A 14,615-nucleotide genomic window follows, 5' to 3' on the forward strand; every position below is an offset into this window, starting at 1 on the left:
CTCTTAGGTTGCTGTTTCTGCCAAGCTAAGTGTACTTAGTGACATGGCAGACTTGTTATTGTACTTAACCAATGTTAACGTTTCCTTGGGACGAACTATGGAAGCTGATAAGGTGAGTCCACGCAAGGCCACGTTTTATGTTGTGGTTACGTGGGTGATAGCAGACTACTGTAACGCCTTTATACAATTTTTGTGATTCACTTCCTTAGCTTGTGTTAACCGTGTGAAATCGCCCGAATAATGTTTCTTGTTGGGTTTAATGCCAAATTGGAACGAGTAGGCGTAAGTACAATCAGTTCAAACGATCAGTTGCGTTTTCCCTCAACTTTTTGTAATGTTTTTTTTTAATGTTTTTATTTGGCTTTGTTTTCGTACTAGCTAGCCTCTGTGGGCATACAGTAAAATATATGTATTTTTGAAACGTAAGCTATAGTGTCACTTGAGATCATGTCAATTAGATGGCTATAAAAAGTGATTGCAATTGGTACTACAATACTGTAGATGCTAAACGGTACATTAAGAGGGGTTTGTTCATGTAACTGTTAAAGAGGCCAGAAGGGGCGGAAGACGTGGAGAGAGTGGAGATGGGCATCTCAGGGGACAGGAAGGGAAGAGTTAAGCTTCCCCGCAGAACCATCCACTTTGCTAGTGGTGAGACAATGGAGGAGTACAGCACTGATGAAGAGGAAGAAGAGCCCGTGGAGGAAAAAGTGGTTACTGTGGATGCGGTAAGTGGACATCAATAAGTTATATTTCACTAATGTAGTTTGTGAGACAACCACCCCCATTTCTGTGTGCATTTTTTTTTTTTTAGATAGCTTTAACCATATTCTCATAGCATGAATGCTTCTTATGTGATTATTTTAAGAGTTTATATTTATCTCTCGGCGTGATCTTGTGAAAGAAAGAAACCAAGCCTTATTGCCACTTTGTTCTAAGATTCCCCTGCATTTGTGTTCTAGTCAAATCTGACCTGGGGACCATACTTGTGGTTACACATGTGGAGAATGGCCACCTCAACTATCTCAGGTAACACTGTCCACATGGACCTTTACATTTGATTGTCACACTAGAGATTTTTATAGAGTGAGTATAAAAAGTCTACACCCCTGTTTGCCAGCTTTTTGAGAGATGAATAAAAAAGGACAACAAAGGTTAATAATTTCAGAACTTTTTCCACTAATAATGTAACCTGTAAAATCAGAAATAAACTGCCAACTGAGATAGCCCTCTTATAACTGGGAATGTGGTTGTGTTGCGTAACCAATCATATTCAATGTTAAATGGGAGTCAGCACACACCTTCCACCATTTAAAGTGCCTCCGGTTAACCCCAAATACAGTTCGTTCAGATGTTCGAGTAGACTTTTCTTGACATTTTTGCAGTCACATCTGAGAGCAACCTTAGCATCAGAGGGATCTTATTGTTCCAAGGTATCAGTCAGGAGAAGGGTACAAAAGTTTTCAAGGCTTTAATTGTTCCATGGAACGCAGTGGAGACAGTCATCAAGTTGAACAAATGTTGTAGACATTATCAAGAATTTGCCATCCATCCGTTTTCTTTACCGCTTATCCTCACTAGGGTCGCGGGCGTGCTGGAGCTTATCCCAGCTATCTTTGGGCGAGGGGCGGGGTACACCTTGAACTGGTCGCCAGCCAATTGCAGGGCACATACAAACAAACAACCATTTGCACTCACATTCACACCTACAGGAAATTTAGAGTCTTCAATAAACCTACTACGCATGTTTTTGGGATGTGGGAGGAAACCAGAGAACCCGGAGAAAACCCACACGGGCACGTGGACAACATGCAAGCTCCACACAGTGGGGCTGGGATGTGTACCCCGATCTTCAGAACTGTGAGGCAGATGTGCAAACCAGTTGTCCACCGTGCCGCCATCTTGCAAAGATGCTGGCTTTAAATTTCGGAGAGATCCACACGTGATATGATTACAACAGCCAAGACTGAATACAATTGTCGTATTTCTCTCAAATCACAATCCGATGAATGACTTTTTTTTTTTACATTTTGTGCGTGTGTCCTTCAGTGTGTGACTACATGGGAGAAAAACTTGCCTCTCTTTTCGGTATTACCGCTCCTAAATACCAGTACGCTATAGACGAGTACTACCGCATAAAGAAAGAGGTAGGTGAAATCCCTTTTTCTTTTCGTATGAGTAGCATTACAGCAATTGACAGTAGTGTATACTATGTTGCTGTCCTGCAGCAGGAGGAAGAGGAGGAGGAGAACCGTCTGGCTGATGAGGCGGAGCGTCAATTTGCAGAGCAGCCGAGGAGCGACAAGAAGGATCCTGCGCCGCTTACCATTGAGCAGCCTGAAGCATTAGGAGCATCCTTTTTAAATGCTTCCTTTGACCACAAGCCTGAAGCACCTCTCAACCCTCCCGACAACAGAACACCTTGTCCTCTCCCCACCTGACAACACAAACACTCTTATTTGCAACTAGGATGAATGCTAATGTACTTGTAATCATTATTAATAATAATAATAGTTATTTTTTTATGCTCGTATTTTGTTAAAACAGGATTCCGTAATCGGTGCAGGAAAAAAGACGATGTTTCTGCATTGGCATTAGCATCTGTGATTTGTGGAGACTAGAGCTGGATTTTTATAACACAAGGATAACGGTAACGGAAATACAAGATTGCAATCCATTTCAGAAATATCAGTGCCTATATACTGTCTATGCATCTTGACTATATGATGTCATCCATTCATCCACAGGATTTCAGTTTTTTAATCAGATTTTCATTTCAAAATAAAGCTGCGTCTTATCATTGCTCTGTCAGTTGTTTTGCCTGAGGTGGCTGATAAAAAGGAATGGCATTATGATTATTGAGAAGCTAGCCCCTACAGTAGTTGACTTGAGTACCACCTCAAAAAATACTCTGCTTTACAAGTACCACCATTACAATACAGTAGAATAGTAAGCCCCAAATCAAAACCGAGGTGGAAATATAGGACAATTTCAAAAAAACCCAAAAAAACCGAGGTGGTGCGGCGGCCTTGCCTCTCCCTTTGGGACTGGTCGTGGCGCTTTGGTTGGGCTGGGGACCGTCCTGGGGAGTGGGTGGCGTCCCCCTGGTTGGGTCCCCCGCTGGACGGGCTCACTTCCTTGCCCCCACCCCCTTGCAGGTGGAGGGCCTGGGGCCCACCCTTCCTCTCAATATGCCGGCTCAGCAACTCCGTACACATGCATGTGATATCGTGTTCATTGACTAATAAGTTTGATAGACACGCTATAGGCTTTGCTTGTGCTGGGACCACTAATAACACAGATTATACTAAAAGATCAATTCACAGGTGTTTAGACAATGTAAAAGCATCCCACCGCACCACTCAGCAGGAGCACTGCCTTGCTCATTTCCCACATCCTGTCCTGTCCTTTTCTGTCCTCTCGCTCATCTTGTTCTCTTGGTTAGATATTGAATGCCCCCCCCCCCCCACCCAATTACTTTATTTGTTGACTGTTCAGGAATTTCTTTTGATCGTGTCATTTTGTTGCAGCTTTTTCAGATCTTTTGTCCAACTTGATTTTATTGGGACAAATTCTGTTTAAGTGATTTCTTGATTGAACGTGTCTGGAGGTTATCAGGCTTGGGTGTGATCAGTGAAAATTAACCAAAAATTGTGGTTAGCCACAATTTATTCTTGATTTAACAAGGGGGGTAATTACTTTTTCGCACAGGGCCAGGTGACGTCGAAGTTTTATTTCCTTAATCACCATTTAAAAACAACATTTGAAGTTCACTTGGGTTATATTTGTCTGATATTTACATTTGTTTGATGATCTTAAACATTAAAGTGGGGAGACTGCAAAAATATTAGATTTTGAGAAGGGAAGGGCAATAGCTTTAATATACTGTTGTATATTAAAGCTAGTGCTCCAGGTCCTCAACTGAAGATAATTTCTATGCTGATCCTTTATTGATAATCAATTAAATGTTTTACTAATTTAGTAAAGTAGCCCTTATAAACGAGAAATATGGACCTTTTGGATTGATCATTTTGAGCAAAGGCGTTAATTCACATCTAACTGTCTTTGTAGTGTATTCAATTAAATATAGGTTGAATATTATTTGCAAATCACTGTATTCTGTTTTTATTTATGTTAACACAACGTCCCAACTTCATTGGAATTGGGGTTGTACTTGGAAGTAAAAATACTGTGAAATGAAACATTTGGAGAGTGACCTTTTTTTGTACTGGCTTATGCAAGTAATAAAGCTGCAGTATTGTCAGGAGAGACTTTTATTTAGGAAAATTCAGAAAGTGCGTGTACTTTGATACAGGGAAAATGAGGAATACAGGTCAAGATATACACAAATCTTGATCAGAGACATATTGTGTGGTGAGGAGTGCAAACATCTAATGCAATGATCACCTTGTTTAGGAGTCGTCATTATTAGCTGTGCTGGTGCTGTCGCTGTCATTGGCAACAGGTGCCTCTCTGTTCTCATATGTCCAGAAGCCATTGAGGTCAATCAGGATGCTGGTAACCGTGTCACCCTGGCAACTGTTCACCAAGTCCTGGAGCGTGATCTTATAGGGGTCTTTAGGCTTCACCATGTCAAAGATCTCATCCTGGACAGATAGTACTGCTAAAAATTCCTTGACATGAGCTGAATGTACTGGGTTGTGTGTCAGAGTTTACCTTAACATCTTGGAAGGAGACAGGCACTTGACAGTGCACTTTCATCTTATCCTGGATGGCCTAGCAACATAAAAAACAAGACATTACAGTCCCAAAATATGTATTTATGATACGGCATACACACATACAAATAGAATATGATAAATAGGCATCTTAATCATAAGTTATCTGATGGCATTAGATTTTTACCCTGAAGAAATAGTTGAGGGAGAAGACATTGAGGTATCCTTGATTGTCCATGTCTAAAAGCTTAAAAATATACTGCAGTGCTGCTGGCTCTTTCTTGTTTTCCAAGGCCAACACAAAGTCTAAATAAGTCTTATAATCCTGGAAAGGGACAAAGGAAAACAACACAACCCCAAATTTAGAAATAGTCTTCATACATTGTTACACAGAATTCGTCTTTACCAAATTGAAAGAAGAAATGTGCCTGCAAAGCAACCTGCCAATTGGAGTGTAGTACTTCTTGGAAGAGATACTTGTGTGTGTGTTAATGGCAAAAATAACATAACAAATGTACCATTTCTCCGTCATAAGTGAGGCACTCCTGAAACACTCGTTCAAGGAAGACTGAGGTGAGGGTGGCTGTGCCATAGCGTGACAGCTCCTCCTTGCTCAACATGCCGTTGTGGTCCTTATCCAGGTTGAGGTACTGGCCTGTCACACCAAGACATGAATTACAGCAAAGAAATATCAGGACAAAAGCCGAGCTGATTAAACACCATAGCCTCCAAACTACCTTGTTTCTAAAAGCCAACGAATACAATGTAATACATACGTCCATACAAAATTCAAACACCGGAAACAAATAATTTTCACGAAGGATGGTTTCATGTTCATACAGTATTTGATCTCGAGTAGAGATACGCAACACACAGATGTTCACCCACCATAGACTCTGAGAGCTGAAGGTGCTGAGAACCAGTTGGACTCCTGACTCTCTTTAGACAATTCCTCATCTCTTAACTGGAAAGACAAAGGAAAGGCAGATACGAGCCAGAATTTAATGAGAAAAATATACAGTTACAAGAAAACATATGTGAACCCTTTGGTATTACCTGGATTTCTACATGTGATACGATCTCCATCTAAGTTACAGCAAGATGATCAGTCTATTAAAACTAATACCATGCCAGACAATATATGTTTTTATTGGGCTAAACATTCACAGCGCAGGGTGGAAAAAGTATGCTAACCCCAAAGCTAATGACTTCTCCAAAAACTAATTGGAGTTAAGCGTCAGCCAACTGAGGGCTTGATTTGACTAAGATCCCAAATAACATGTGCGAAATTGCGTGTTCATGCCAACAGATTGCGCGCGCTGTTTGTGCGCGTGTTGTGTGTGGTCTAAGATTGCAATCTTTTACTAAGATCCCAAATAGTTGGCAACAGGTGTAAAAGTGCCGTGTTTAAAAGAGGATTTTGCGCTTTAGGTTACGCTTGTGGTCTTCGCCATGGAACATTTGGGGGAAGACCACAAGCGCAAACTGAAGTTTGAAGTGATGTAATTGGAAGTGTTAGTGGAACACAAACAAACAGTTACACAAAAGAAATGTATTGCTTCAATAATTTTGGAAAGCCCGCAACCGCATTAAAACCATGTTTTGTTCACCTTGAGTGCGTGTGAATTGAATGTACCCGTGTAATAATGCGTTTAAAACTTGGGCACAGCACACCCGAAAAACTGCTCTGTAAGTGGCCAGCACCAATTGTCACAGTGCCCTGAAATGTCCCAGACGTAGGGAAATGCAGAGTTGAAAATAATTTTGTCATAGGCATTATGGTATGACTCCTTCTTGTGACTGGCCCCAAGTCAGTCGTTCGATTGTTCAGAAGCTCCAAAATGGCATTGCTCAATAGACAATATGTTGACATAATTTTTGGTTTTTCAAACATGTTTACACGGGCGGAAAAGTTCTTGTCGCCTCTCATTTTGCCTGTGCTACGCTGGCACCGCTGTGCAAACCTTTAGTAAATCTACAATCTCAAAAACATGAGGAAAAACTGTGTTTTTAAAAATGAGGAATTAAAACAAAAACAAGACTTTTGTCCTTCATGTGCAAAAAAACAACAACACACAACACAGTATTACAGGAATGATGGTGAAAAGACATTGATAACTGCATTCCTCGCAGCTCTGGCTGACTATATTAACAACATCATTTATCTGTTCTTATATTACAAAACAAAATACATTCCATATTATCACAGTGTGATTGTACAGGGTTTTAACTAAAACATTCTAATACCAATAATAATTTTCCTCGTAATCCATTTTTACATGTATTGTATTACAAAAGAATACATTCACTCCCATTTAAGCAGTGTCCCTGAATGCACCTCACACACTCGAACAGCTGCCACGTGCCTGCGTAGTTTCATAGTTAAGAGCGAAATAGGAAATGCAGCAGGCGTACATTTTTTCTATTGGCATGTCCAAACAGGTCCCTCTGCTGTTCACTTTTAATACTACAGTTGATTGACTGTATATTCCAGAACACCAACATCGCAGCAGACCATGCGATGTGACTATTACGCACACTTACATCACGATGCCGATAGTCAAACAAATATCGTGCAGCCCTACCCTTAAGAGTTTTGAGTTTTCTATGCTCAAAAAGCACTTCCTGATGTCAACCGTGTGCCCTTGCACAAAAGAGCTTACAGAATACCTATAATTAAGAATTAACTGGAAAAGCGTCACAAAAGTACTAACTAAGCTGGAAAAGCGTCACAAAAGTACAGTATCTCTAAAAGTCTTGATGTTCATGAGTGCATGGCAAGACAAATTGTCTATAAATGGAGAACTGTGTCTATTGTTGTGACTTAGATGAAGATCACATCACAATGTCCAATTTATACAGAAACTTGAGTAATTAAAAAATTATTCAGTTTTTCTTGCAAATGTATATTGTATATACTTTTGGTTTGACGTTTGTCACAAATTACAAGACAATGTACTGTATATAAAAAAGGCTGGCTCGGCCAACAATTTGAAAACATATGCCTTTTAATTAATAGTTAAACACAAATTAAATCAGAAACATGAGCACTAAGCTTTTTGCACTTTAATGTTTTTAAATTGTACACATTTGTGAACGACATTGGATAAAAAAAAAGACAATATACCTCTAATAAATCATCCAGAAAACTGCAAGCCAAGATGTCCTGGATTTTAATCTTTCCTGAAAAAGAAAAATTAATTGAGTATAGAAAAGAGAAGACTTCTGTCAAATTACAGGCAGATTGTTTGGAATATTTATATGAACACTCACAGTTTAACATAACACACTGTAATTGTTGTTTTGAAAAGTTAGTTCTTAAAACCAAGACAGTTGTGACACTTTCGTTTTACTGGTAAATTACTTCAAAATACTTAACGTAACATGCTGGTGCAGTCCCTTCAAAAGACAGGGAAAGTTCTTTTGCTTTTCTCTAAACAATCCTTTTGAAACTTTCAGGGATTCTTGTTATCAGTCACGACACCAATTGTTTTAAAGGACAAATATGACCGTAAGAACTTCCATGCCTCTGGATAACCCTGTTCAGACCCTATCCTAGTTGACTTTGGATGAGACGTTTACCCTGGACAGATTGTCAGTCAGTCACAGAGCACATACAGACAGTCAACTATTCACATTCACGCCATATTGATGATGTTGTTGTTTTTTTTCCTCTCAGGCCTCTATTTGTATTTTATTCATATCATTATTCATTCAATATTTCCACCACTTCTCCTCAGGTCTAATCAATAATCCCTTCCTCTGTACTAGAGATTGGTTTCTGGAACTGGCTGCAGTATCTCATCCAAGACTGGTAACTTCCTTGCAATAACCTTCTTTAACTAGTTTTATTTGTATATTCAGAGTTTTTTTTTTTTTTTTTTTTTTTGCAAGGGGGGCGAGGGAGGTTTTTTAGAGCAAGAACCCCTCTGGAATCCAGTCCAAGAACTGTAAATCTATTACTAGTAATTAATCCTGGAGTCATAGTTATGGGCTAAAATATGTGACACCTGAAACTGAATTTGAATAATTTATCATTGAATTTCAGTCACTGAATTTGAATAATTGCATTAAAAGAACTGAATTAGAATCATATAATTTGAATTTGTATTGTTTTTCATTTGAGTCATCGCATTGAAAAAGCCCTATTTGCTTTTAGCGACTTGATCCAGTGCAAAGTGGCACACAGCAATGCTTATTTAAGCCATCCACCACAGTTTTCTGGAACTCAAAAGTATACCTCACCATATATTTACCAGGCATGCAAACACCAAAGGCATGAAAAAGGTGACCAAAAAAAACAACAACAAAAAAAAAAACACTGTAGGAGAGGCCCCCCGCAGAGAATGTATTTTTTTTTTTTTTTTTACTTGAAATTAAGCAATCTGGATGACTCTGAACGGAACAATAAGGCAAAATCACCAAATTTTCTTCACGCAAAAAAAACATTTATTTACACCGCTCAAGTACATGTTGATGTACAAATTTAAGATTAAATTTGCCTCATTTCTTTGCTTTTTTGTTTTGGCCTCTTAACTTGAGCCAGGTCCATCTTCACCTGCACCTGATGCCTGCTTCTAGCTGTGCCACCTGAAAAGAATTGACTAAAATCATTGTTTCACTTCATTTTTCACTATTCCCAACTTTAAAGGCTAATCCCAAATGCTTCCATCCTCCAGGAAAATATTAGGCACAGTTTTTTATTGGCCATTTCTGAATTTGAAGTTGAAGTTCATTTTGTCTTGAGACATAATCCCTAACATCGCTCTGTCGCTTAATACATTTAACATTAACATCCGTAAACTAATTAGATAATTGACGGTGCCTTTCCTAATTAATACAAGATGTACTAGCACATCGGCTCTTGTCACCGATGTTACGTGTGCTTTGCGGTTCTGCTGGGACCAAAACCAGAGCCACGACCGGCAGCTGAATTTGAATTATGAAAACTTTATGTGAATATAGAGTTGAATTTTCAGAGGATTAAATAGTTTCAGAGAAATTGAATTCTACTTCATAATCTTCCACTCAGTTTCATGTTTAGTGAAATTCAGTGCCAAATTAATAAGAAGATTATACTATTCAGATTCAGTTTTTCAACGCAGTGATTCAAATCAAACAATACAAATTATGTGATTCAAATTCAGTTTTTAAATGCAATTATTCAAGTTTAACAGGTGAAATTCAAGAATAAATGATTCAAATTCAGTTTCTGGTGGTACGTATTTCAGCACATATGTACTGTACGTAGTGTCTCACCAGTACGTAGCGGGTCAAGGAAAAAGAAAAACTTGCGAACAGCAGTGCAGACATAAAAAGAGTAAAAAGACTTCTCCAGTCCATCCAACTGAGGTAGTGTTGGGATCAACTCCAATATATAGTTCTCCAGATCCTACAAAGAATACAAAAATCAGCCTCTTTATAAAATCCATCCATCAATCCATTATCTGAGCCGCTTATCCTCACAAGGGTCGCAGGAGCGCTGGAGCCTATCCCAGCTATCATCGGGCAGGAGGCGGGGTACACCCTGAACTGGTTGCCAGCCAATCGCAATCCAATTCACACCTATGAGCAATTTAGAGTCCTCAATTAACCTACCATGCATGTTTTTGAGATGTGGGAGGAAACCGGAGTGCCCGGAGAAAACCTACGCAGGCACGGGGAGAACATGCAAACTCCACATAGGAAGGCCAGAGCAGAGATTCAAACTCAGCCACAGTCCTGTCTTTTATTATTATTATTACACTTTAAAGGCAACGGACTGCTCTGTCACTAAGGAATTAAAAGGGAAATACTTACAGATTCTCTGAGGTAGCCCTGTCCTGCCACATCATAGAGACTCAGGCCAATCCGGGTCTGATGCAGCCACACTAGACACATACAGTAGAACAGGGGTTCACAAACTTTTTGGGGTTTGGGGAACCCTTACAGGAGAATTGTTTTCCAAGCACCCCTTCATAATCCGAACATCAATTACACATAACCACCAGGTGAACTCCTAAATACCATAGGAATTTAAAAAGTTGCCTATTTTGGAGAGAAAAAAAAGATGAAAAAAAGTTGCAGGGAGTTCTGAGAATTTTTTTTCAAGAAAAAAAAAAAAAGTTATTTTACAGGAACAAAGATGCATTTTGTGGGGTTAAAATGTCAATCTTATGAGAATGAAGTCATGTTTTTCATGTCAAAGTGAATTTTAAAAAATATGACTTTTTTTTCTTGTAATATTAGGCCTTTTATCCTGGAAAAAAACACCTCTATTCTCTAAAAAAAAGAGAGAACGACTATATATCACTGTTCTTGAAAGAAAATAAGAGTATTCATTCAGAGTGGTCAGATTTATGTGATAATGCATTACAATCATATCAGACCTTGTAACTGGCCCAATTGTAAAGCGTCTTTGAAAAGCAATATGATACTAAACATAAGGTAGGGAGAAAAAATTGGTGTACACTGTCATGTTTGTTTTATTGTTGCCCCAGCCATATATATATGTATACACCTTTTTTCTTTTAAACGATATGACATAATATCCGTTCATTTTCCGTACCGCTTATCTGTGCTAACCAGTTGGTCACCATGCCGCCTCGGCAGATTATACTTTAGGTAATTTGTTGTCACTCTAGATTGAAATAACTAAAACATTTCGTTGTTTGAACATTTATGTATATTTGCTGAATTGTAAAAAAAAAAAAAAAAAAAAATCAAAGACGATGAGAGATCCTGACCTTTCCTCATGACGTAATTGAAGAACTGCATGATAGAGATCCTGCCGTACGGGTCGCTGTGGAGCAGCTTGGCATATACTCTCGCTGTGAAGAATTTGCTGATGAAAAAGAGAGGACAGGGGTTCTGAGAGATTTTTCTCATGTAAAATCACTGCTTTGGATCAATATATGCTCAATAACTGTTGTACTCACAAGACAATTCAATACAAGCATAATAAAGAGCTGTGTTAAATAAATAGGCAAAATTAATAATAACTTTAGAACAGAGTTAATAACAGAGTTTATTTTCCAAAAATGATTAACTAAATGAATCATGAATTAACACAAGTCCTTGGTTGCTTTATGGGGTTAGCAACTACTAAACTGCTGCTTCCTTGAACTTACTTGCACTTGGGCCCGGCCATGTCGCCCACCTGCAGGTAGGCTTCGTAGCTGATCATGGCCTCTTCACTATTCACTGGAGGCACCTGTTGCTTCTCAAGCAGAAACCACAGATTCTACAGATGGTGGATGAAAGGAGGAATTAAAAATTTGAATTCATTAAAAATTCATAAGACCTCCACCACTCAATGTAAGGCTTATACTGCAGCTACCCTATATTAACAGCATTTTAAATTACCCAAATACTTTGTTTCTGCAATGGTGAATATACAAGTATGTAGAATCTCTTTTTGGAAAATTATGAAAATTATGTATTTTTAATGCTAAAATGGAATTATATTCCATCCATCAATATAAAGGTTTTACCACTGCCCCCCCCCCCCAAAAAAAACCACTAATAGGATAGTAAAGCACACTCACATTTCTTAAGATGACAAATTAAAATTATTTACTTCCTGAATACAAAATAAATGCAGTTGAGTGTTAAGCTTGATTAATTTCTGACTTCTCAGAGAAGCACAGTAAGCCACCTTTTTGGGTATAATAAGGCAGTGTTAGCGCGTGCATTGGGTATCTAACTTAAGTCCCCTAACTTGGTCTACAAGTAACCCACATTTTAATACGACCACTATCACGTACTATACAAACCATCCATATTTTACAAAAACGCAATATAACAGAGCATTGTGCCACATACATCATCTGGCGCAGTTCATAATCAATATGTATCTAATAAAATAACAAAAACATACAAAAGAAATCAAATATATCACAAACTCACCAGAGATGCTGATTACGAAATGTATTAACGCGTGCTCATCGTTTAAGACGTGTTTTGCTAGACTTAGTTGGCTTGTTCTGACCAACCGATTAGAACCACAGAAAAATGCAATTATTAGAATTTAGGTTGTAAATGTAGAGCAGTGCTTCTGATAGGGTTTCAGCCAGCAGCAAAGACATTGCCTGAAGGGGAATTCAGTTCGAAATTCCTCATTCCTGTTCAAAACCAAAAGGGTGCAACACCAAGAGCTATACATTTTTTTAATCTTTCAAAAACCAAAACTAAACTACTTGTTTTCTTGCTTTATGACAGGTGGTAAAATAAAGATGTTCACCGCTGTACAATGTGGACATGATCTTCTTTGTGTTTAGCGGCAGACCACCACTCAATGACCTGTAATGATTACTGCTTTGGCTTACAATCTACATTACATTGTTTGTTTTCATAAAACAAGGAATATACATTGATTTCTAAATTAACAAAAGCTCCTAGATTACAGTTTTCTTTAATTAACTCCTGCCTCATATTTCATACTTGATAATTACCCAACCCAGCAGTTCTTCTTCTTCTTCTGCAAAGGGGGCAATGCACTGTACCAAAGGATTAAGCTGACATAATCATCACTTGTATTCCTTCATACAGTTCTCTCCATCTCACTCCTTTGTTGTGTTTTGTGTTACTGTAGGTTTTCTTTTCCCCTTTCTCACAAACCCACCCGTTTATTACTTTCCTTACTCTTTTAACACACTAATTCTGCCATTGGCAGCACATTGATGGACTGGTTAGCACATTTGCCTCACAGTTCTGAGGACCGGGGTTCAAATCCTGGCACCGCCTTGCGGAGTTTGCATGTTCTCCCCGTGCCTGGATGGGTTTTCTCCAGGTTCTCCGGTTTCCTCCCACATTCCAAAAACATGCATGGTAGGTTGATTGAAGACTCTAAATTTCCCATAGGTGTGAATGTGAGTGTGAATGGTTGTTTGTATCTATGTGCCATGCGATTGGCTGGCGACCGGTTCAGGATGTACCCCGCCTCTCGCCCAAAGTTAGCTGGGACAGGCTCCAGCACGCCCGCGACCCTATTTAGGATAAGTGGTACAGAAAATGGATGGATGGATGGAATTCTGCCATTTGCAAATGATTTCACTTAGCGCTCAAATTCTCAATTCACTGAAATAACAGTTTAGCATCCTCCATATGCTCTCGTCACTCTCTCCTCAGCCCTTTGAAATGCTTTTGACACGCAGAGTGAATGTGTGCTACCTGGAGTTCCTCATGATCCAACAGCTCTCTGCTCTTCCTCTGGAGGAAGACCGCTCGAGATTCTTCTCTCAGTTTCTGGAGTAAAACTTCTTCCTCCGCTGGTAGCTGTCAAACGACATCACTCTTTTTTTTCAAATAGTGCCCCTTTAGTGTGTACTTATCAGTAGTAATAGTGTCATTAATTAAGAGTAAAGCTCATAATTTAAGATCTGGGCTCTTACTCAAGATTCCAACGTGAAGGCTTAAAAACGTGTATTTGACAGATATTAAGTTTACTCTCTCGTACTAACAATTTTACAACATATTAGATGGACGTCAAAGAATGTGAGGAATTCATACCCTAAAGTAGAATCGAGGAATGTTCTTGTAAGATTTGTTTTTGTCACTTCCGCCCTTCCATTCGGAATAATATTTGCTAAACAGCTGCATTTCTTCACATTTCTTTTCCTCTTCACTTCTTTCATCTGGACAACAAGAAAAGGATTTGAGGAAAATGGAACTTGATCGTTCACTGAATTTGAAACGGCAATCAGCCTATGCTAGCCTTATCACTTACCTCTGTTTGAGTTTGCTAACCTCCTTTTCAAAATATCTGACCAATCAGTCCGATTTTCTTTCGCCATTTTTCCTTCCAAATGATTTTAAAACTACATCCGTATTGTTTTGAGCAACTTGGTTGTCGAAAACAGTAGGACAAATACTGTAATCAAATACTGTACATATGTGTTGATATTAGTAGCCAAAATGCTTTCAACGGTGATTCGGACTGCTTCCTGTTGAATTTTA

The 14,615-nt window shown here is 38.8% G+C and overlaps 2 protein-coding genes across 4 annotated transcripts; one reads left to right on the top strand and one right to left on the bottom strand.

Annotated features, from left to right (window-relative positions):
• Positions 1-2,802, top strand: fam177a1 (family with sequence similarity 177 member A1). Its single transcript, XM_061696268.1, has 5 exons — positions 1-112; positions 549-728; positions 963-1,029; positions 2,050-2,147; positions 2,229-2,802. Exons 1-5 carry the CDS (start codon positions 44-46, stop codon positions 2,439-2,441), a joined length of 627 nt encoding a protein of 208 aa, XP_061552252.1. The 5' UTR covers positions 1-43; the 3' UTR covers positions 2,442-2,802.
• Positions 2,373-14,596, bottom strand: ppp2r3c (protein phosphatase 2, regulatory subunit B'', gamma). Of its 3 annotated transcripts, XM_061696265.1 has the most exons (14): positions 14,386-14,596; positions 14,169-14,293; positions 13,830-13,934; positions 11,789-11,901; positions 11,405-11,502; positions 10,479-10,549; positions 9,939-10,071; positions 7,807-7,862; positions 5,568-5,643; positions 5,198-5,334; positions 4,867-5,004; positions 4,678-4,737; positions 4,408-4,607; positions 2,373-2,437 (listed from the first exon to the last, which is right to left on the bottom strand). In XM_061696265.1, the coding sequence occupies exons 1-13, from the start codon at positions 14,450-14,452 to the stop codon at positions 4,413-4,415; spliced, it is 1,374 nt and encodes a 457-aa protein (XP_061552249.1). In that variant the 5' UTR covers positions 14,453-14,596; the 3' UTR covers positions 2,373-2,437; positions 4,408-4,412. The 3 variants fall into 3 exon arrangements, with proteins under 3 accessions (XP_061552249.1, XP_061552248.1, XP_061552250.1); XM_061696264.1 differs by lacking the exon at positions 2,373-2,437 and having other exon boundaries at positions 3,715-4,607; XM_061696266.1 differs by lacking the exons at positions 2,373-2,437; positions 4,867-5,004 and having other exon boundaries at positions 3,715-4,607.
• Positions 14,597-14,615: the final 19 nt, after the last annotated feature.

The sequence above is a fragment of the Phycodurus eques genome, chromosome 14 (genome assembly GCF_024500275.1).
Source record: "Phycodurus eques isolate BA_2022a chromosome 14, UOR_Pequ_1.1, whole genome shotgun sequence".
Lineage (NCBI taxonomy): Eukaryota > Metazoa > Chordata > Actinopteri > Syngnathiformes > Syngnathidae > Phycodurus > Phycodurus eques.